This window comes from Melospiza georgiana, chromosome 12 (genome assembly GCF_028018845.1).
Source record: "Melospiza georgiana isolate bMelGeo1 chromosome 12, bMelGeo1.pri, whole genome shotgun sequence".
Taxonomy (NCBI): domain Eukaryota; kingdom Metazoa; phylum Chordata; class Aves; order Passeriformes; family Passerellidae; genus Melospiza; species Melospiza georgiana.
In genome coordinates this window covers 4,794,361-4,817,087 of record NC_080441.1, presented here as the reverse complement: position 1 = coordinate 4,817,087, position 22,727 = coordinate 4,794,361, and the positions used below count along the sequence as shown (strand labels likewise).

Here is a 22,727-nt window from a genome sequence, read left to right as displayed (position 1 = left end):
GGGCTCTGACTCCTTCATTGGGGGCTGCTGGATGTGTAGATAATGTAAATAAGGTGCACGTTGGAAAGGACAGCGTGGACAGGGTGGAATATCCAGAGTGGTTTGCATGGAAAGTCACTCTTACTGCCCAGTGTTGGGTTTTCTGTGGGAACTGAGGAAAAAGATGCCCAGCAATGCCAGGGGACATTTCTAAGGAATTTCTAGGAAAAATTAGCCTGTTCAGTCTGGGAAAATTTCTGAAAGTGCCTACAACTGCAAGGAAGGATGTTTTAATAAGGTGAGATATGGGATCTTCTCATTAGTTTTCAGGGATAGGCTAAACAGCAGGGAGCATTTGGATTATAGGTTGGGAAAAGCTTGATAATCTCAAAGAAGGTTTTATTAGGGGGTGGAGGAAAGAGCAGAGACAGCAACAGATTTCTTCTTCTCCTCAGGAATTGATGGATCCTGAGTGTAAACATTAATCTCATGAAGCCCAAAGTTAAATGACATGGTTCAGTGAGGGGCTGTGTCTTACCTGAGGGATTGTCCCACACCCAGCCACAGTTCTGCTAATGAAAAATTATTGCCGCTGAATTAAAAGGGAGAAATATGTTCTTTCTGGTTTTTGAAAATTTATGTAAGGAATGATTCACCCCGAAGTTAAAATGAGGAGGCTCCAAACCCAGTGGTGATAGCAGGAGATGAGGGTGACAGCCCTTATGGGAAAGGTTTCTGACGTGGTTGGTTGGTGGCATTAATCCTGTAAAGATATTTTGGGATGATCTGTGCTGCCATAGCTGGGAGCTGTGGGTTTAGAGGGGTTTGAGAGTGCCAAGAGGGTGACCCAAACCCTGGTGGCTTTTCCCAGGAAAGGTGTGAGCCCTTTGCACAGCAGATGCAGGAAAACTCTGGGGATAGGACCTGAGGAAGACAGGCAGCCCCAGCTTTGGGTAATTTTCTTTGAAACTCCAGGTAAGTTCAAGCCTTTGAATTATTGTCCTTCCTGAACCTGACAGGACAAGTTTTAGTTTTGCATTGACATTTTCTTTTTCTTCTCCTTCCTCTGATCCAAGAGTGTTTAATCTGAACAAGTGGCTCTTTTTGAAACAGCATTAAAAGAAACTGTAGGTATTCACAGACTCCCCACATGATATTTTTGGGCTTGCAGAACCAAACTCCTGTGTGCAGAAATACTCCCTTAGGAGACCCCTGCATGGTACATTGGGGCTTTCTTTTTAAATTCAAGGCACAAATTTGTGCAAATTTGCTTTGCAATAATCCAATATCTTTTCTTCTGAAAAAAATCCCTTTATGGTGTCCTGGCATAAGCTGAGGTGGTTCACGTTCACTTGAAGGTCACTCCATCACTGGAAATTCATTTCATTGCAAAGGAAAATTTGAGCTTTTGCCAATAGATGTGTTTTACAGGTGTATATACATACATGTACATATGCATGGATTTTAATATAGGCTCATTGTCATCTTCCATTTATTACAATTTTGGCTTGTTTCCTAGTTAAATCCATGGGAGCCATGTGGGTTTGGCTGCACTTGGTTTAGAAAACAGCCCATTTTTGAGTATGTTGTAATATATGATGCAATCTAAGATATTTATGAATATGCTGTAGTGTTTTACATTTCTGTTTCAATTAAACTCGCTGTGTTATGGGATAATTTCTGAGTTATTCTCTCCTTGCATCTTCAACTTGCTGCTGGGGACACTCAGGGGTGTCTCTGGGTGTCATTCCAGGCCAATCCTCTTGGACCAGCAACTCCTTCAACCCTTGGCCAGTGATCCCAAGATCACGAGTGAGGAAAGCAATTGTAACAAGGAAATAAAATTGGTGTTGTTGTTCATTGGTGAAAGCCATTGCATACAAGGGAGAGAGAAAAAAATACCGAACCTGAAGGTCCTCAGCTCTCTGGGGCTGGAATGTCCCTGTTCACCTCCAGTTTTGTCCTCAGTGTTTAAAATTTCTCCTTAAATTCTGCTCGGTAAATAGTCCTAGGAGGGTTTACTAAGGTGAGTCGTTTTTATTCTATAAAGGGTGACCAAAAAGGAAACTAAATCAATTTGCTTGTCTAGGAATTTTTAATCAAGGATAGAAACTGTGAGTGACTAATTCTTGCTTGGGTTTTTTTGGCTCTTTTATTTTGCTTTTATGCTTTTGCATCTGACCTGTGTTATTTTTGTCTGAAATACCTGGGTGTCTGTACCATCTTTGTCTTGCATCCATCCTTGTCATGTTTGTGCAGCATGCATCATTTTTCTGGGCATCAGGCACTTAAATAAGGAACTTTCTCCAACTGAGACTCCCATAAGTTCTTTTTAATATCATTGTGGGTTATCAAGGACCTTATTTAATGGTGGCTGTTTTGGCAAAGGTAGATTTCTTTGCAATATTGCTGTAGGGACCAGAAGTGGTTGGAAGAATGCCAGAAAATTGAATGGAAATTTTTTCTGATGTGGAAAGAAAGGTAAAAAAATATATTATTTGCATTTTTAAAAAATAGTACCTTTTCATCTCAATTCTGCACAAGGGGCATTTCCATGCCAGCATCTCCCAGCTCAGGCATGGGATCCTTTGTGGATCCCAGCCCATCATTCCCTTCCTGCCCCACATTCCCATGCTCATCCTTCATGGATCCCAGCCCATCATTCCCTTCCAGTCCCACTTGGAGTGCTGGGTCCTTCAATACCTCTCTGCTGCATGAACAATTTGCTTGATCTGCAGAGAAGACAATATTCCCAGCAGGACATTTTTTCCCAGTGAGTCACTCTGCCCTAAATTTAACCTTCTGGATACTGCAGATTTTTTCTTAAAATTTCTTTACAAAATATAATAGCCTGGCTAAAGCTTTCATGAAGTATTTTCCAGTCACTCAGTGGCCAAGCCCTCTGACTAGTTTGTATTTCAGCCCAGAATACCTTTGATAATCTTTGCCAGTATCCAGTGTTGGTGGTCTTAAAATTCTACAACCGAGTGGAAAACTGTTAAGTGCTCAGGCTTCAGAGCATGCCTAATTAATTCTTTCCAGGGTTTTAGTCCTTTAAAAAGTGTTAAAAACACGGATTCAGTGTATCATTGAATATTGCATGGTTCTGTGGAAATAAATTGCATCAGTTTGATTCCTTTAGGAGTTCAGAGAGTTTTTGCTCTGTGCCTACTCTGGAAGTTTACAGGAGTCTGTGGAAAGTTCAGGTTAAAATGGGCAAAAGTTGTTAATGAGGGGGAGTAGCTCGATGGCAAAGCGAGAGCCCAAAAACCACATCAGAAAACTCTTTGCAGAGACATCAGTCAGCTGCATTTGAAAATCAGGCAAAATCTCCCCTATACTCACAACTCCAAAAGCATTCCTTATGTGAACTTTAGTATTTTTATTTTGAGCAGAAAACCACACTTGTGTTTATTTTATTTCATGACTGCTTAAGGAGATTATAATGACTTAATCCTGGAAAGGGCTGGCAGAGCTGGAGAAGCAGGTGAGGCAAATTTGAGCTTTTTTCTCTACTGACATCAAGTCCTGGAGGGGATTCAGCCTCAGAAGCACCATTAAGGATCTTTCAACATCCAGGCTTATGTGCTTCTTCCAAGAGACGTGGAGACGGGAGAGATGAAAAAGGAGCATGTGATGGAGATGAACTGGAGATTATCATTTTAATGCAGAATTAAAGGGGCAAATGTCAGCATGGGTATCTATTGCTCTCGCTTCCAGCACTGCTCAGCCTGGGGGAATGCTCTTTGTGCAACCATTGGGGATGTTGGTGGCTGTTCCAAGGTAAAGTTGGCAGTGCTGGGGTGCTCTTGTTGTGGTCTGGTTGGCTTTGCTGTGCTTGGTGTCTTCTTGTTCAGGGGTTTGGGGAGAAAAGAGTAAAAGAAGAGACTTGAGAGAGATTCACTGACCTACCTAAGGAAACACCACATGGGATGCTTTTGGAGCAGGGCAGATCATAGAACCATGGAATCATTAAGTTTGGAAAAGCCCTTTGAAACCATGGAGCCTGACCATTCCCTCACCACTGACCCATGTTTCCAAGTGCCACATTCACAGAGCTTTTAAATCCCCCCAGAGATGAGGACTCCCCTTGCCCTGAACCATCTATTCCAGGATTTCACCACCCAGGGTCATCAGACCAAGCTCCAATGAGGAAAGGTCTGCAGATCTCCAACTGAGAGAAATCTCCAAAGGCAGCCCTGGAAACTCATCTCTTTATCAAATTCCAAGAAATCCTCTGCTTTCTGCTTGAGAGACTGAAAATATGTTGATCTATCTACATAAAATGTAAATTTTTCTGTGAGCACGGATCAAACTACAGGAAATAACAACACAGACTGTGGTGATGGAGTCTTTGATCAATTCAAAGGTAAAACACCCAATTCTGTGAAAAATCTGAGCTGACTTGCCCCAGCTCCTTGCTGGAATATGTATGTTTTGGAGAGTCACAATTTTGGTTTAAAGCATAAGTGAAAACAACAAAAAATCTTCAGGGTCAATTAGGAATTAATAAAATGCTCAGGATACAAGTTTCCTTTTCAATCACTGAAGTCCTGGAGCTGCCCATGGTGGCACCATCATTTGACCTCTGGATAAGAGGATGCTGAAGGCAGGTCCCTGCTGGCCAGGAGAGGCAAGGGAAGAAAGGAAGGGCTGTGTTCCTTGGGAGTTAAATGGTGTTTGTGTCTGCATTTGCATGGAATGGGGTGCTGGGTGGTTAATTCACCCCCTGGCTTTGGTGTGGCATTCCCAAAACCCCAACACGGGTTCCAAAGGACAAATATCATCATTCCCACTCTCTACAGCCTGTGGGAGAGATCATGCAGTCTCATTGCCCAGGAGTTTTTTGGATCCTGAAGGTGATGAGGACATGCTTGGGGCTGTGACAAGGAGCCACAGAATCATCCTGGAGTCCCGGATGGTTTGGGTTGGAAGGAACCTTAAAGATGATCCAGTTCCAAGCCCTGCCATGGGCAAGGACACCTTCCACTGGACCAGGTTGCTCCAATGCCAGTCCAACCTTTCTTTGAAAAGAAACACCTGTCAGGAGTGGGATTTCAGTGCATGGAGAGACATTTCAGCCTTGGGAACTCAATTCCTGTTCACAGCCTCAGAACCTGGAGGATGTTTGGCTGGGCACAGGGCATCCTGTGGAGAGCCAAGGCTGGGCACCAGCAATGTTCTGCCTCAGCCACGCAGGTTTGGCTGCCAGTGGGACCCAGAATTCCAGAGGACACTTCCAAATGGCAAACAGCACTGACTCGGGATGTGCAGTGGCACAAAAACAGCAGTGCCAAATACAGCTGGCTCAAAACACACCCAGAAATGTGGAAGTGTGCATTGATCCCTTTTTTAAACCAAAAATACACGAGTGCCCACTTTGCATTTTAATTTTATGTAATTGCAGTGTGAGCTACAGAAAAATTCCTCACTCCTGGTGTGCAAATCCTTGTTTTCACCCAGCTCTGGGTGTTGCCAAAGCTCCTGTCAGTCGTGGCCAGCTTTGAGGAGGAGATCACAAGAGGAGATGGCAACCAATTGTCATTGCCACTGCAGACAGGTGATTAAATGGCTGATTGTAATTGCACTAATTGATTATTTAGGTGATAGATAAGTTGTGTTTTGTATTTAATCAGCCATTTTATGTTCACTACAAAGAGAGCAGTGAAGCACCAGTGACTGGGAGATGGGTGTGTTCAAAACTATGGGGAAAGAGTGAATATGCTGGGATGAGGTGGGAAGGGGTAATTTGTGTAGGAATGGGGTGGGTGGAGGTTTAGGGAGGGTTGATCACAAGAACCTACATGGAAATCCCTGGCAGAGCTGGGAGTGTTTCCAGTGGCATGGCAGGGCACTGGGATGGACAGGGTGTGTTTATTCCTGCAGAATCCCGGCTCTGTGGCTGAGTTTGACCCTGCATGATGGTAAATCTGCACCCTGTCCCTGCTCTCCTTTTCCCTGTGTCAGTGAAGGGATTGCTCTGGATCCTGTGGAATTCCTCGCATGGTCAGGTTAAACCAGGAGCGGCTCTGCCCCTGGACAGTGAGGGAGAGAGGTCTGATGTGTTATTTAACAGCTACCCCTGCAATGTTTAAGAAAGACAATGCAGAGGATAAAATAAATTATTATAATTCGAATTCTGTTCTGCTTATAGAAGCACAACAGAAGATTGAGAACATTCATCACTCTGTATGCCTCAATACGAAGTGTAGTCAGAATTTTTCCCAACCCTCTCCAGGTTCCCCAACCAGTGTGCAGTTGCTTTGAGATACCCATATGTTCACAGGTAACTTTAAATATTAAATTGATTTGGAAATTAATTTGGTAGCACAAATTCCCATTGGATAGGGAAGTCAACATCATCACCCCCATGTTTAGAGCAGGTCATGACTAAGGCTAAGGTCAGAAAATCAGAACTTGATTTTTGACTGTAATTTAAATTTCTTCTCCCAACCTCCTGGCATGCCACAGGAATATCGTTATTGCCCTACAGAAATTATAATTTTCCTAGTCTGGCATCCCATTCCTGGCAGTGATCTACAGCAGATGCTCCAGCAAAAGCCAAAAACATTGGGAAGCAAATGGCAGTGAAATTCCATTCAGGAATGTCCTTGCTCCCAGGAGACTCTTCTCCCACAGCAGGCTGGGTGGGTGGGAGGGGTATGGATCCATTTAATTCACTTTTCCATGGCAGGAGGGAGAACATCACTTACAGGACATCCCTGGTGTGTCCCTGTGTGCCCCTGGCTGGATGCTCCTTGTCCAGCTCTGTGTGGACCTGCCTGGTGCAAAGGTGGTGGTTGCACCCCTCCCAGGAGCACTGGGATATTTGAGATCTCCCAGTGTTTTCATGTTTTTCTTGCATCCCTGGGGTTACTTTCTGTAAAAGCCACAGCAGAGTTTTGCTCAGAGGAGGGAGGAGATGCAAATGCCAGAAGTGCCATTTGTGGGGTGTCACCACGGTGGCTGAGGACTCCAGGGTGTGGGGAAGACCTTTGAGCCCACCTCTGCTCGTGTGTGCAGGGAGGGATGGGAGTAACTCCCTGGTGCCCCAGGAATTCTGCACTCGTGACCCAGAGCTGTGTCCTGAGGCTCCTGGCTCTGCTCCTCCTGCAGCAGCAGCCGTGCGTCCCCTTGGATGGCTCTGTAGCTGCTTGTCATGATCCTTAATGCCACAGCTGCTCGCTCGCACCAGGTCATCTGCTTTTATTAGTCCTGCCCCACCACCCGCTGAAACCCACACCAGCCAGGAGATCATTGCCCACACCCAAAAATAGCATTTCCCTGGCCCCGCTCTCCCAGATCCCCGGGAAACTCGGGGGTTTTCCTCCTTTCCTGAGTTCCCCTGGGCCGGTTTCCCCCCTGCTGCCCCATGAAGGCCGGAGCAGCTGCCCTGGCAGCCGGGATCCTCGGGGGCACCGGGGTGCTGCTCTTCCTCATCGCCTTTGGCACGGATTATTGGCTGCTGGCCACCGACACCTGCGGGGTCCTCGAGCATGGGAACGGCACTCTGAGCACCGCCGGGGTGAGCTCCGAATCCTTGTGCTTTGAAAGAACTCGCCTAAATGATTGCAGGTCTTAAAATTTTGAAATCTCTGATAATGTTTGTGCTCGATGAAAGTGACCTGTTAATGTAAAACGTCAGCCTGAGGTAAAACTTTAAATTCTTTAAAATCCAACCTGGCTTTTCCATAATATTGAGCATTTTGACTGGAGTAAATTGTGTCTAGGAAGCATTAAGAGATCTCTGTAATCTGGCAGATATGAACATTAGAGAATGAAAGGCAAAAATGTAAGAGCTTTAGCTGTTGACAGCATTTCCCTCCAAAGACAAAAGATATCTCCTGATATTTGCCATTAGAAGATTTCTCCCTCTGTAGTTTTTTCATTTAATACTAGTTCACGTTTAAAAGTGTGGGCCTTGGCAGTCGCTTCCATCTGAAGTGGCACAGCTGCAGCACAGACACCAAACTAAAGAGAACATCAGACACAGAGCAGAGCAGATGGGTTCCTGCCCATCTGACCAGTGGCCTGGATATCCTCAAAGTAAGGTTTATATAGGATTTTAGTTAGCAGGAAATGTAATTTTCAAGGAATAGCTTGATATTTTAGTGCTAAAGGCTGGTGTCACTCGTTTATAGATCCCTCAAGTTGGATTCTTGCTGCACTTGCTGTTGTCTAATTCTTCAATGAAATAACAACCAGATCAGTTCCTCAAGCCACCCACTCCCCCGAAATGTTTTTGTGCCAATCAATGTGTGGTTTCCATTACAGAATGACAGGAAGATCCTCGTTGTGTGCAGACTTTTTGTTACTTCAAAGTTCAATCCAATTAGGTTTGATTTTTTTCCTGGTGCAGTGAGTCACCCTGGGTAGGCATCATGATGCCAGCAAGAAATATTTTTTCTTTCATTTCAGAATCCCATAATCAAATGTAGGGCACTGTTTGCTTGAGTCATGGTTCCAAATGACTTTCCTAACTAAAAAAAAAAAAAAAAAAAAAAAAAAACTATGATGGAAAAATGCCTGGAGAAGTGAAACAGAAAACAGGGTCTTTAGTTTCAAGCAGCTCAGTAAAGCCTGAGGATGGCAGAGACAGAGAAGTGCTACTTGTTTTTTGTGTACTTGGGAAGTGACAGTGTTAATTGTTTCACATTTTAGTTGTTTTTAAAAGTGGAGAGAGCAGAGGTGATGCACTGCACGACACAAATAAGCATCTCAAACATTTCAGAGATGCTCTTAGCCAAGTGTTGGGGAGCCTGACACTGAGGCAGTGACTTCAAAAACACCAGGCACAAATAGGAACTGCTCTTACTCTTCCCTCTGAGCTATTTTATTTCTATTTCAGACACTGTTTCTATTATTTCTGTTGCTGGTTGTGGATAACAGGCTCTGTTTTTACCTTCTCTGCCCTTTCTTAAACTGTCAAATCCTGTCCCTTACAGATAAGGATGGGCTGAGTATCTGGCAAGCTCAGTGAAATGTGGATGCACCAAGTCAGAGGCACCAGCTGAGGAGGTTTCAGGGCTGAATGTTCCCCTTGTCATAGTCAGGGTTTTATCCTGAAAGTAAAAGGAGAATCAGGTCAGAAGCTGCTATAATGTGATACATAAAACATCGCGGAGAGGGAAGCAGATCTCTGGGGAGACCCCAGAGCCCCTTCCAGGGCCTAAAGGGGCTCCAGGAGAGCTGGAGAGGGACTGGGGACAAGGGATGGAGGGACAGGACACAGGGAATGGCTCCCACTGCCAGAGGGATACTGGGGAGGAATTCTTCCCTGTGAGGCTCTGGCACAGGGTGCCCAGAGCAGCTGTGGCTGCCCCTGGATGTGACCAAAGCCAGGCTGGACAGGGCTTGGAGCAACGTGGGATAGTGAAAGGTATCCTTGCCCATGGCAGGGGTGGCACTGGATGGATGGGCTTTAAGGTCTCTCCCACCCAAACCTATGAACCTGTGACAGGATAAATATTTCTAGCACTCCCTGCTGAGTCCCAGCTCCTTTCTGTGGCCATTCATCTATGGACATTCCCCATCCACCATAAAACTTAATTTTGTCACAGTCCTGTCTCCTTTACCAAACTGTGTGTGGGGAAGATAAAGCTGGTTTTGAGGATAATTTTAATAAGTTATTTGGTAAATCTTCCATGACTGGACTTTGCAATATTGTCCCTTCAAGAAAGACCAAAATCTTGTGCTCACACTGGTTTGGGTTTGGAGGAAGGTGTTTGAGGGGTAGAACACACCCAGGAGGCCCAGCTTCTTGAAAGTCCCATGCAGCTCTGGCCAGCAGGGGTTTAAGGACAGGAGAAAAGGAGGCAAATGGTTTGTGCAGGGCTGCAGGACGATTTGATGTCAGAACATTTTGTAGCTGTGACACAGCAGAAAGTCAAAGACAACAGCTCCTCTGTGTTCCCCAATCCCTCCAAAACTGACTCAAGAAACAAAAGAAAACCCCATAAAAAAATTAAATCAATGTCTGTCTAAGCAAAGTTGATACCATTTGTACCATGATGTTCCCTGATTCAGCCTGGACTTTCATTCCTCCCCAGGCTGAAGCTCCAACAGAGGCTGGGAATGAGATCCTCACTTTCCACCACGAGGGTTTCTTCTGGCGGTGCTGGTTCTTTGGTGAGGGCCACCCTGAGAGCATCTGGACCTTCTGGTACAGTGAGTACAATGCCACCACTCCCTATCCACAGCACTCCATCACAGCTTAATGGGAAACAAACACAGGAAGTGCTCCCAGGGATGAGGAGACAGTTTTTATTTCATTTTTGTCATTCTCATCTTCTGTCAAAAGCAAAGCTGGCTCACTCTTTGTGCCCTTTCTATGCTCATTTTTTTTGACTTGGATTTTGCTCTCAGAGGGTTGTTCACTGAAATGTTGCAACCTCATGAGGCCATTTAATTGATCACCTACAAGGTTATGTGAAGTGGTGGCTTCCACCAGCAAGGAGATGCTGATCCTTCCTCCCCTTCCCTCCCAATACCTCTTGATGTTTGTGTTCAGCAAAGTTCTGTAAATGTGAGCCCATGCCCTTCCTGGCATTGCTCTTCTGTCCCTGTTTTCTGCCTTCCTAAACATTCCCAGCTCCCACTGGTTTCAGCACTGGGAAGGCTGGAACTGCACGTTCGTGGTGTCCCTGGATGCCAGGACCAGTGATGGAAAACCATTTTATTTTAAGTTCTCACTTTTTTTTACTTTTTAAGATCATTGAAATTACACTCGAGAATAAACAGAGAGGGATGCAAAATCCTTAATTTTTTTGGAAACACATTCACTCTTAAAAAACAAATTGAAGGAAGGGACCCTGGTTGGTGCCACCCTGGTGTCCCTCGTGCAGTGAAGGGCTGGCCCAGTGAACCAGGTGTTCCCACCAGGAATAGGAAAGGAGTGAGACCACACCAGGACACACCTGGCACCAGCCCTGCTGGGGACCACAACTCTACAGTAGGATTTGTGATAAAACCACCCCAGATTTTAAATAAATTCTGCAAAGGCTTCAAACACCACACAAACCTTGGCCCTGTGCCCACTGAGGCCTCCACGGAAGATGTTCCTGAGCTTGTGGAGCAGCACAATCGCCTCAGAGGGCACTTCCCTGCAAACAGTGCAGGTTCCCATACTAAATTTGCTCTGCTGTGATTAAAATTTCAAATGACTTCGCTGTCCCCCAGCCCCTGACCTGTTTCCTGTAAAATCTTGCAGGAATACTTCCCGCCACCACTCAACAATGGGAGGTTTTTCACACAGGAAATTTGTGGTAAAAAAGGACAAGCTTGAGACAGGGAGTTTGCTACTGAATTACATTATATGGAAATACATAATATAATTTTACCTGAAGTAAAATGAGTCACTCTGATAACTGGCAAATTTTTTGCTACTTCTTTAGGTATTTATTATAATAGGATTGATCATGGCAAATTAATTTGCTGGTCTTGTGGATGTAATAATTAATTCAATAGGTATTCCATAGTCAATTTAGCATGAACTAATGTCCACCTATTATAAAGTGCTCCTTTGAGCTGGGGAACATATTTAAATAAGTGGCCAACCATTAATTAATTCATTTAACATTCATTCTATTACTGTTAATCATGATAAGCCTCAGTGGTATTAATATTGATGGGGCACTTCCATTCTAATTGTGCTTTTCCTTCTCACCAGCTGGAGATCTTGGAAGTGCCTTATTCTGGTACCCAAACATTTTGGCCCTTCCAGGTGGTCAGGCACATTCTCTAGAGGAAAACAGCAGCAAGGATATTGACACTGACTTCAGTTGTTCCATTTTTCATGATTTTTGTCCACCTCAGAGTCAGGTTATGAAGATGAGAAGATGTGCAAGAAGCAGTCTCAGATTCTCTGATATCTCCTCTCTTTCATAATTATTATTTCTATTTTTTTTTTCTCTCTAACCAAGATTTATTATATTTTTTTCCTCCCCAGCCTTCTGATTTCACTGAGGGCTTTGCAGATTTTGCACGACAGCACATCACCATGTCAGTACTGTAACTGATTCTGCAGGAAATAAAAGCAAACTGGGATTTAATTCTTCTTTTTCTTTATCTTTTCCAGCCAGCCAAGCCCACCCCAAGTTCTGCATGCATGGCTACCTCTTCCCCATGCCCATTGCTGTGGGACCTTTCCCCCATCCCTCCTATGACACAACTGCAGGTGAGTTTCTTTCCTTCTCCCCAGCAGCTTCTTTTCCAAGGGATCAGGCAGACATTTGGGATGTGTGTCAGTGCTGTGGTTCTCCTGTTGCAAATTCACATGGCCAAGACCTCTGGAAAGCTCCTTCACCAGCCAGTCCTGCTGCCTTGGCTGCCCCAGCCCACCTTGAGAGGTTCCCTCATGTTTTCTCCTCCAGCCTGGAGTGCTGGGATGGGCTGAGCTCCCTCCCAAGGGTCTCAGCTCCTCCAGGGGAGCAGGGCAGGAGGGTAAATCCATTCCCTCCCATCTCCTCTCTCATTGGGAAGAGATGGAGCCGAACCACCCAAACCCAGCCTGAGTGCTGACTCCATCCCAGAATCTGGTTTTCTGGGGTAGCTCAGGTGTTGATTTTTTGCAAGACAAAATAAACAAGCACTGGAAAATTGGTTAAAAACCAAATTGTTAGAAAACCCACATAAGTGACTGGCTTATTTTTAAAGCAATGAACACTACACAGTTGGAGAGCTTCCTTTCAATTGGGTCCCTTTTTATTTATGTTTCTCTATATTTTCCAAGTTCTTTAATGAATCAGTTGCTGTTAGGAATTTTAATTTGCTAAATTGGTGGCAGCAGTTAGAATTAATTCAATGATCTTTTTTGAAATGAATTGATTTCTTTAAATAGTGTGCATCAGTCTGACTTGCCTCCGGGGATGCAGAGCAGGCATTCTGCACAAACAAACATCTTGACCTTTTCCTTAGCCTTTAGTAGTACCTTTTTTAGTTTTATTTTTTTTTTTTTTTTTTTAGTTCTCTATGAGAAATTAATTTAAAAAAAAAAAATATTGTCAGTAGGAGCATGCGAGGAAGGGCAGCTCATTTCTTTGGCTGTGCAGAATTCCTGCCCCGGGGTGTGGAATGGAGATGGAGGAGATGTGGAGGGAGGAGGAGGAGGAGCTGGTGCGGGATGAGCAGTGGGATTGTTTCTGCTGGGGAGAGGCGGGCACAGCGTCCCAGTTCTGAATGATCCTGCTGATAAACACACACACACACACACACACACACACACACACACACACACACACACACACACACATATTTTTCCATCCTAATAAAGGGCGCTGGAGGCACCTGTCCCTGCCTGTCAGCCCCGGCTGTGGAACCCTCCCAGATGTGTCCCCTGGACAGTCCCAGGACCATCTCGGCATTCTCAGGGCTCTTTTCCCACCCCAGTGGTTCCGTGGCTGTGCTGGGATGTGGGGGCTGCACCCGGGCACTGCCTGTCCCCATCACCTTGGGGGACCAGGGGTGGCTCAGGGGGTTGGAGCACTCTCGGGTTTTGGTTGGTAATTGCTGCCCCGAGATGTGCAGGATGTCTCTGCTTTGGCCCGTGCAACTGAAGAACGAGTCTGGACTCTTCACTCTTCGGTCTTGAGGTTGTTTATTAATTCTTATCTATAAAATTTTCTTTCTGCCCAGCCGAGATCTGCTCAGCAAGGCAGCCACAGGCACTCTCTGTGTTGTCCTTTTATACTACAAACTACGTATATCATATTTACACTTAATTCCCAATACCTATCACCTATGTTAGACAGTGCACCTCTACTCTAAACCAATCCCAAAGTGCCAACATCACAGCAGAAAATGGAGAATAATAATAAGAAGAAAGGCTGGACACACCCAAATGCCTCCATCTTGCCCCCATAACCCCCATACCAAAAATCCTAAAATCTACATTTTCACCCTGTGATAATTTTATTACTACACCATTCAAACCTCTGTGACTTTCAGGTCCTCATACAAAGCTGATAATTTGCTCCAGGGGTCAAAATCAAATCTCCAGGTGCTCTGGGCAGTGCGCCAGGGTCTCTGAGCCCCCTTGTGGGGTCCTGGCAACTCTGGACACCCAGAGGGATGCGCTGGGTTCCGACAGAGCACCGGGCTCCTCTCCTGCCCCAATCCTCTGCAATTCCCTGGGATAACACCCTGCCGCTGACACCTTTTCTTTCCAACCAGCCCTTCCTCATTTGCCAGGGCTGACAAAGCAGGAGGCTGCCCAAGGAGAGGGGTCCTGCAGCTATTACCTGCTCCAGAGATAATTCTGCCTTATCTGCATCCTCTTAGGCTCCCTGAGAGAAACGGGTGACGGGAGGTTAAACATGAAAATGAATTCTGTGGTTTTGGAGAGTTCAAGATACTTATCTCTCCCTAAGTGGCTCTCCTGACAAAATGGTTTCAAATGAGGAAAACGCATCTTCTCTGTATCATTTTTCTTTCAAGTGTGAATCGTTTCAGCACTTCCCACTTGCCTGTGCTTGGCTTAAATTGAGCTGGAGCTTCTGGAAAACAACTGGCAGGGTGAGATGGGGTGGTCCAAGGGATGAGATAAATCAGGGGATGGGGAGCAGGGTATCAGGGGGTCTCTGCTGGAGGACCACTCCCTTTGGATAAGGTTTGTGGCAGGGTCTGCAAGACACTTGGCTACTGGAGACTTGAATTAGTGGGCTGCATCCCATCCTGTTCCAGCTGGTAGGATGTGATGGGCCCAAGCTTGCTCAGCTCTGCCTGGGGTGTTGAATGAAGTCATAGCCCCAGATTCCTGGGATGGACAGGCAGCTGCTCTCCTGCCCCTGCTCTTTCCCAGAGCCTAACAAGGCCATTAATGGGGGAGCTCATGAGCTCCTGTTGTCCCTGCAGTCCTGCTAGCAAACACTGCTTTTATTTTAAACCAGGAGCCTGGCACCTTCCCGAAGTGTTAATTAAAAGTGGAACAAAGCTGTGGTCTGAATCCACCTCTCCAAATTTTGCTGTTTTCTTTCCTTTCTTGCCAAGCTTTTCCAACCTTCCCCAGCACAGCTAAGAGCAATGTCCTTTCCTCCTCCTTTTTTTTTTGTGTGCCTCCCTGGCAAACCTTCCCAACCCTTTGGCCTCTTTCCAGTCCCATTCTGTGGGCCATGACATTCCCCCTGAACCCGTGGCTGTTCCAGGTGCCCTGGCAAGGCTGGAGCCTTAGCTCTGCCTGACACAGCAACGTTGGGTTTTTTGTTGTTGTTGTTGTTTTTACTGTTGCCAAAGCAGGAGTTAAACATGGCATCATTAAGTAAAAAATATTTCTGAGGTTGTAATTTCCCTCTTTCCCTCTCCCTTCTGACCGACCTTGCTCCTGTTGCAGTGTACAGAGGATTTTGGACGGCGTTCATCCTGCTGGCCGTGGCTGCTGGGCTCGTGGGGGGGCTCCTGCTGGTCTGTGGGGTTCCCTTCTCCAGCCCCCACTCCTACAAAGTTGGGGGAGGATTCCTGCTGCTCTCAGGTGAGGGACAGGGCAGGGGCAGGGTGGCTTTGGAATGGGGGCAGGCGGGGATGGAGCGCTGCCGTGGGAGATGGGGCTCTGATGGGAGCAGCAAATGATTATTTCCCTCTTCCCCTCTGGATTTAAACCCCTGGGAGCTCTGAGCTATCTGGTCCAGTGGAAAGTGTCCCTTTCTGTGGCCTTTATGGTCCTTATGACCTCCTTTATGGTCCCCTTCCAACCCAAACCATTCTGTGATTCCATCATTCTGTGCTCAGCCAGGTTTTAGCAAGATAGTCCTTAGTCCTAGCAGGGCTGAGATTTTTGAAAATCACTTTGTTTTTACTACTCCTGTATGCAACCCTTTCATTTCAGTAAAGCCTGCAGGTGTGTTAAGTCTGGGCAGCATCAGCCCTGCTCAGTTCCCCAAAGTCAGGCTTTGCATTTGGGCTGCTCCTCTGCTGTTAGCTTTGATAGAGCTGGAAACCCACGGAGGGATGAAAGGCAAACCCCATGATCCAAAATGGGAGGGCTGGCTTAAGGAGACCTGAAAAGATGAAACGATGGCACTGCAGGAAAATGAATTAAAAATAGGCATTTATTCATTTTTCCCGCTGCTGTTACCAATGATTCCACTGAATTATCACTTGGGCTTTTTCCTTTTCTGTATTTGAGAGTTATAACTGGCTTCAATATTAGAAATACTTGATTTATACCAGTGACTCAAACTCACAAAAAAGCTCTTTTATGACTCAAGCAGCCACAGGCTGGAACTCAGTTGAGCTGAGCCAAGTGAAGAACTTTGTAATGAAATCAGGTCTTTCTGTGAAAAACCACTGCTTAATTGCAGATCCTTCACCAGCTCCTGCTGCCCCACAATAAACATTAGTGAAAATATTTAAGAAAGGTTCTGACATTGATCCATGTCTCCAGCTGCCACATCTACACAACTTTTAAATTCCTCCAAGGATGGTCATTCTATCCCTGCCCTGGGCAACCTGTGAGAGAGGTGGACAATGCTTTCCTTGGAGAAATTCCTGCTGATCTCCAACTTGAGCCTCCCCTGGCCCAGCCTGAGGCCGTTCCCTCTCCTCCTGTCCCTGTTCCCTGAGCAGAGCCTCCCCTGGCTGTCCCCTCCTGTCAGGAGCTGTGCAGAGCCACAAGGGCCCCCCTGAGCCTCCTTTTCTCCAGGCTGAGCCCCCCCAGCTCCCTCAGCCCCTCCTGGGCTCCATTCCCTCCCCAGCTCCGTTCCCTTCCCTGGACTCACCCCAGCCCCTCAATGTCCCTCTGCTCATGAGGGTCCCCGAGCTGCCCCAGCACTGGAGGTGCCCCAGCAGTGCCAGCACAGGGGACAGCACTGCCCTGATCCCCTGGACACCATTCCTGACCCAAGCCAGGTGCCATTGGCCTCCTGCCCACCTGGGATCCCTGGGCTCATGTCCAGCTGTTGGCACCCTCTGTGTCTTTTCCACAAACAGATTCCCAAGGCTGTAGTTTTCCATGGGGTTGTTGTGATCCCATAAGGGATAATCCAAAGGCTGTACCAGGGCAGGAAGCTTTCCCTTCCCATCTGCAGTCCAGGCTCCCACGAGCAGCAGATGTCCCTGAGGAGTGTGTCCAGCCTGCACATTGGGCAGAAATATCACAGAAAAGGATGCCGAGTAATACTCAACTGTCTTCCTTTTTTTTTTCTTTTCCTTTTTCTTCATTGCTTTTCCACTTTATTTGACTACTCCTTGATTAAAAGGCTGGGGCTTCGAATGTGACACTTTTTGGAAGAGCTGATTATGCATCACATAAACCTCTTGGCATTAGACAAAGATGCTGCTGTTAAAATTGAAGTTTGTATTAATGCAGCTTCAATCTGAACAGCAATCATTGTTATTAACAGTCGTTCAGGAGAATGAGTTCAGCTGGAAGACACTTCCTGCTATATTTTCCACTCAAATGATAGCAGAAGGATTCAATGTGTTTTTCAGCAAAGTTTCCTTCGTGTTTCAACTGATCCTTTTATTCGGGGGGCTTATCCTGATCTCAGACCTCTGGATCCTGCTTGGCCCTGGCTTCTGGATGGATTTGTGTTGCATCCCTCCATGGTTATTTTCTCATTATCCCTTCTAAAAATATTTAGCATAATTGCTCTAAGCAGTAGAAACAATGGATTTAACAGAGGCTCGAGTCCCCAGCCCATCCCTTTCCTTTGGGAAGCGGGATGTGCAGGGATGATGCAGGAGAAAGCTCCTCTTGTCTTCTCATCATGGCCTGCGGGTCAGTGTTAATTAACCTCCCCTGCAGAAAGGATCTCTCCTTGAGGAAGTGTGAAAAAGCTGGCAATCTGCAGAGTGGGAATGTGGTCTGGCAGCAGGAATGGGAGATGGAGCACCAGGACTGCGGGATGTCCCAGCCTGGCAGGGAACCCTTCACCAGCAGCTTTGTTCTGCCCACCACCTCCCTGCTTTTGGGAGAAGTTGTGGTTATTCCTTGCAAAATGATGTCACTTTTCCCACCAAAAGGCTCTAAAGGCCCCACAGGTGCAAATGCATTCCCAGGCATTTATGGATGACCAGCCTGAGGAGGGTTGTGTGTCCATCTGTCCCATCCAGTGCCAAAGGGTGAGGATTGTTATGGCTCAACTGGATCCCTTTGGATTTCCCCCTGGGATGCCTTTTATTTACTGTACATTCCAGAGGACAAATCTGACTGTGCCAGCTCCAATAAACAATGGATTGCTCTGGGAGGTGTTTCTGAGGGCCTTTTGAAAGCATTGGAGTAATTTCTCTGGTATTCCTCCACTGGATGGCTTTGGAAAGAGCCAAAGCCAATCTGACATTTGCTGGTGCTGCCTTTGCAGCTGAGGCCATTTTCTGAGCAGTTTTCCCTGCCGGCCTTCTCCCAAAAGCACCTGGAATACACGAGGCAAGAGCCAGTGTAGCCAGTGGGCTGCTTTCCTCCCAGCATTTGCCATTGTGGAATGAGCTTCAGTGCTTCCAAGGGGTGCAGATCCTGCCTGGTGCCTGATTGTCCCTATGTTTCAGTAGTCAGAGGTCGGTTAATTGTCACTACAATGTCACCAAGAGGGCTGGGTGAGCTCTGTGCTGCAGCTTCTGGAAGCTCTTTGAGTTGCTGAGACAACTTTACTCATGGTCTTTCATTTTTTCCCTACCTTGTGCTCCTCAGTTTTCTTTTCCTTTGAGTATTTTAGAGACCAAACTTAGAAGTGCAGCTGTGGCCCAGGTTGCCCAAGGAGGCTGTGAAGGCCCCATCCCTGGAAGTGTTCCAGGCCAGGTTGGATGGGACTTGGAGCACCCTGGGATGAGGGGACACATCCCTGCCCATGGTGGGACCAACCTGTTCTTCAGCATGACCCAACAGCATGGAAAAAAAGGGCAGATTTCCCACTCCTGTGAGTTAAAGGGCTGGATTTTTTGCTCAGATTCTGCTTCCCAAATGGAGCAGCTCCACTTTGGCAGTCTCAGGCTCCCCACGTGCAGGGAAGGCTGACAGTTATGGAAGGGCAGCTGAAGGTCACCCCTCCATTTCGCTGTTATTAACATCCCTAAGAGGCAACGAGCGGGAGAGAGAACGAGTCAAAGTTCATTATTCTCCTAATTAGCAGATTACACAAAAATTCAGTAGCTTCCCCAGAATAAGAGTTAAAGATTGAGTTCACTCACCTGTCCCCACAATTAGCAGCTATAAAGGTGTCACAAGGAAATAAAGTGAGAGAAAGGAAAAGCTCCACTTCAATTTGCCCACACAGAAGATGCAGCAGCTCCGTTGGGAGAGGGGGATGGAGCTCCAGGCTCCCAGATCTGCAGTGCACAAAGGAGACAGATTTAATGCCCCACTGCAATTTTCTGGCAATTAGCCCCTCCCCAGAAGATGCCATTGACCTCATCAGTCTGGAGATGGAGTTTCGCAGTTAATTTTTCCCAGTACCACCCTGATGAACAGAGGCAAAGAGGGAGAAGGAGGCAATGAAAGGAATCACTCAGGTAATTTTCTGGTGGAGAAAGCACAGGGGTGCTGAGAGGAGCATGGGGATGAGGTTTGGTGAGATCTTCACTTACCCAAACCCAACACACACCCCGTGTCTCGGGTGTGGGTGCCAAAGACAGTGTCCTGTTTCAGACAGAAAATTACATTTTTTCAGTTTTTCATTTTGCTGCCCAAAGCATGAAAGGAATCTGTGTCTCTACATCTAAAGCTGTCAGGAAACAAAGATAATTTCTGCTGTGTCCAAAAGCCCCAGAAAGGAGGGAGTAAAGTGAAACCTGTTCAACAGATGAAAAATCCTAAATACAACAGCATTTTAAAACAAAAATGCCAAACACTTTGGTAGCATAGGAGTGAAACATTCTGATTTTCTCATGATGAAGAGGCTGCTGATCAGTGTAAGTGTGACAAATTTTAGGTAGATTCAGGTACATTTGTGACTACTCCAAACAAGCATTTCTGGCTGAGCAGATTTTGGTGAGCTGCCTTTCCTGAGCTCCCACCATCATTTGCCTGCACCTGCCCTTCTGATTTTCTCTTCCTACCGAGAACATCGTGTAAATCCCAGGGATTCTTCATCACTCAGCTGTAATTATTCCAGGGAAGAAGACTGCTTGCTTTACATATTCTTGTCATTTGCCCAGAGTGTGAAAACATTCTTAATTTAGATGCCATGGCCATGCCATCACCTCCAGTACCTGTTTAATAATAAATCCTTCCATGCCAGGACCTGGAGCTTCTCCTGAGGCCAGAGGAGGGACCAATTCCCATTCCTTATCTCCCGAAGAGGTTGGGGATAACACCACCCACACATGGGACTTCCCACACCCTCCTCAGTGAGAACTGGAAGGTTTTGATCTGATTACTTCAAAAAACGAGACTTAGGCCATATAAATTGTCCTGGGAGAAATCAGCACAGAATTCCTGGTTATTTAAAGCAGAATTCCAAAGTACATTTCCATACCCACGTCCTCCATCCCACCGGGGCTGCGCTTTCATTTGCGTCTCTTACGGTAGGTATTATAAGTTAATGAAATAGAAATTGATCTTTAAAGGAGCACTTTTCAAGGTTCAGTTGCTATCTAATTAATTTAATTTTAAATTACATCAGTAATAAAGACTTAATTGCCTTCTTATCAATACATTGTATTTTGTAAAGGACATGCGACTATTTGAACACACCATCGCTTTCTTATAGTAGAATAATTGGTATTTTAAGCATACAACTATCATGGTAAGTGTAAAATATTTATTTGTGCACTTAATTTCAAGTGGTATCAAAACCTCAATGAACATGCAAATGTTCCAGCAGCTGCTGCTTAACTCCTTGCCTGCCTCTCCAGGAAAAACAAGGACTCCTCCACATCAGGGAGAATGGCTGGAATTTCAGTGTTGGGTGATGTAAAGAATATTTGTATGGCTACACCAATTTTTGATTGGTAAGATTGCATCTTTTTAGGGCATGGGAGGCAGTTTAGTAGATGTGACAGCTTAGGGTGGGGAACTGCAACTTTTCTATCTCCCTCCTAGTGAGGACTTTGAAGCCTCTTACCTTCATGTGAGTCTTATTTTTGTCTCTGAGATGTTTTTATAACCATTATAAACAGAATCACAGTAAAACACGGACGTGTTTTCTCTGACTGAAGATTCAGTAGCCTCCCTAAGCAGATGAATCAACATCAATCTTTACCCCTTTCCTTAGCACAAGAGCTGGATTTTGGAGTGCATAAGCTGCCAGAAAGAATAATTAAATACACCACAACTACCTTTGATTTAAAAATGGCAAGGGGAGAAATTAAATCTTGCAGAAGCCACAACACATCCACAGAACTGTGTAGTAACTTGTCAACTAAATTAATTTCGAGCAGTTCACTTCAACCATAAAAATAATATAAGCTGTGATGTATTTCTTTCATATGTGTGTGTGTGTATATCTATATGTTATACAGCACCATTTAAAAATAGCAGCTTCTACCTGTGAAGTAGCAAGATCAGATATTTCTGAACTGCTTTCAGACCTGTCAACACACCATCACTATTTAGCTTTAATAGATGTTGAGTTTAAAACGCACCATAGAAATATATATTTTTTCAAGATACACAGTAAATGAGATTTGGGCCACTCTAATTTTTGTCATCTGTTTCCAGCTTCATAGCATAAGCTGCTGTAATAATTCTTGTTATTATTCTGGTATTTAGTAGCCCACCTAAGATTAATATCTCATGGCTGTGTGCCTTTCCCACCCCATAATGTTCTGGTCCTGCAGGCTCTGCTGGCTCTGGGGGTGACAGTGCCAAAATTTTTCCATCAACACCAGGATTGATCATGGCATCTCTGTGTTCCTGCTGGGGGTTGGCTATGACCCTGCTTGCAAAGGTAGATACAAAAAAGGAAGAAGTAAGTTTTGGTGTCTCCTCATTAATCTCTGAGAAATTAAAAAGGAAAAAGGTGAAAGATCCCACCTTGGAGAGAGGAGGGCAGCTCCCTGCTGGGAACATCAGCCCTGCTTCGGTGGTTTCTCCATGGCCTTATCCTGCCAAAGCAGAGCCTTCAGAAGTGCTGGTGGTCAAAGCAGGAGGTGTCAGAGGCAGGAACTGGTCACTGTGGTGTGGGGCTGTACACGGCCGGTGGCCTCAGCTTCCCCAGGAACCTGCAGAGCAACATCAGGAACAGAAATTCTGCCACACAGAGCTTTGATGCCGAGCACGGATGAGAAGCTGCAGCCGTCTTTTCTCCCCTTTACTCCTGTATTCCCTGCACAGACAATAACTCAGTTTTTTCTCTCTCCCCAGGAGGTTTGTTTCTCCTGCTCGTGTTTCTCTTTGTGATGTGGAAGGAGTTTGCAGCTGACTTCCAGAGGTACATCCTCCTGGAGAGGAGCGAGAGGTGCCTGGATGGTGTCCCCGTGCACGTCTACTACGGCTGGTCCTTCATGTTCGCCGCCGCCGGGGTGCCCCTGGCGCTCCTCTCTGGACTCCTCTTCTTCCTGGTGGGCAGAGACATTATGGATTCCCTGCAGTAAGACAAGTGTGGAAAAGGCTTTGAGAAAATTTGGTGATGCTCCTGGTAAAGAAACACACCCAAGTTTTGAGGGTTTGATTGTTTTTGTAACTCTGATTGTGGGGATAGGTTACACTCACTCTCATGGGGAGGCAGGGATGGAGCACTGAGCATCCACAGAATCCCAGGGTTGGTTTGGGTTGGAAGGGACCTTAAAACCCATCCTGTTCCACCCCCTGCCATGGACAGGGACACCTTCCTCTATCCCAGGTTGCTCCAAGCGCCACCAACCTGGCCTTGGACACTTCC

General features: G+C 46.0%; 1 protein-coding gene across 1 annotated transcript; it reads left to right on the top strand.

Annotated features, from left to right (window-relative positions):
- The first annotated feature begins 7,351 nt into the window (after positions 1–7,351).
- Positions 7,352–22,497, top strand: LOC131088623 (transmembrane protein 182-like). The gene is made up of 5 exons (XM_058032828.1): positions 7,352–7,504; positions 10,029–10,146; positions 12,056–12,154; positions 15,305–15,442; positions 22,211–22,497. The coding sequence occupies exons 1-5, from the start codon at positions 7,352–7,354 to the stop codon at positions 22,438–22,440; spliced, it is 738 nt and encodes a 245-aa protein (XP_057888811.1). The 3' UTR covers positions 22,441–22,497.
- The last annotated feature ends 230 nt before the right edge of the window (positions 22,498–22,727 follow it).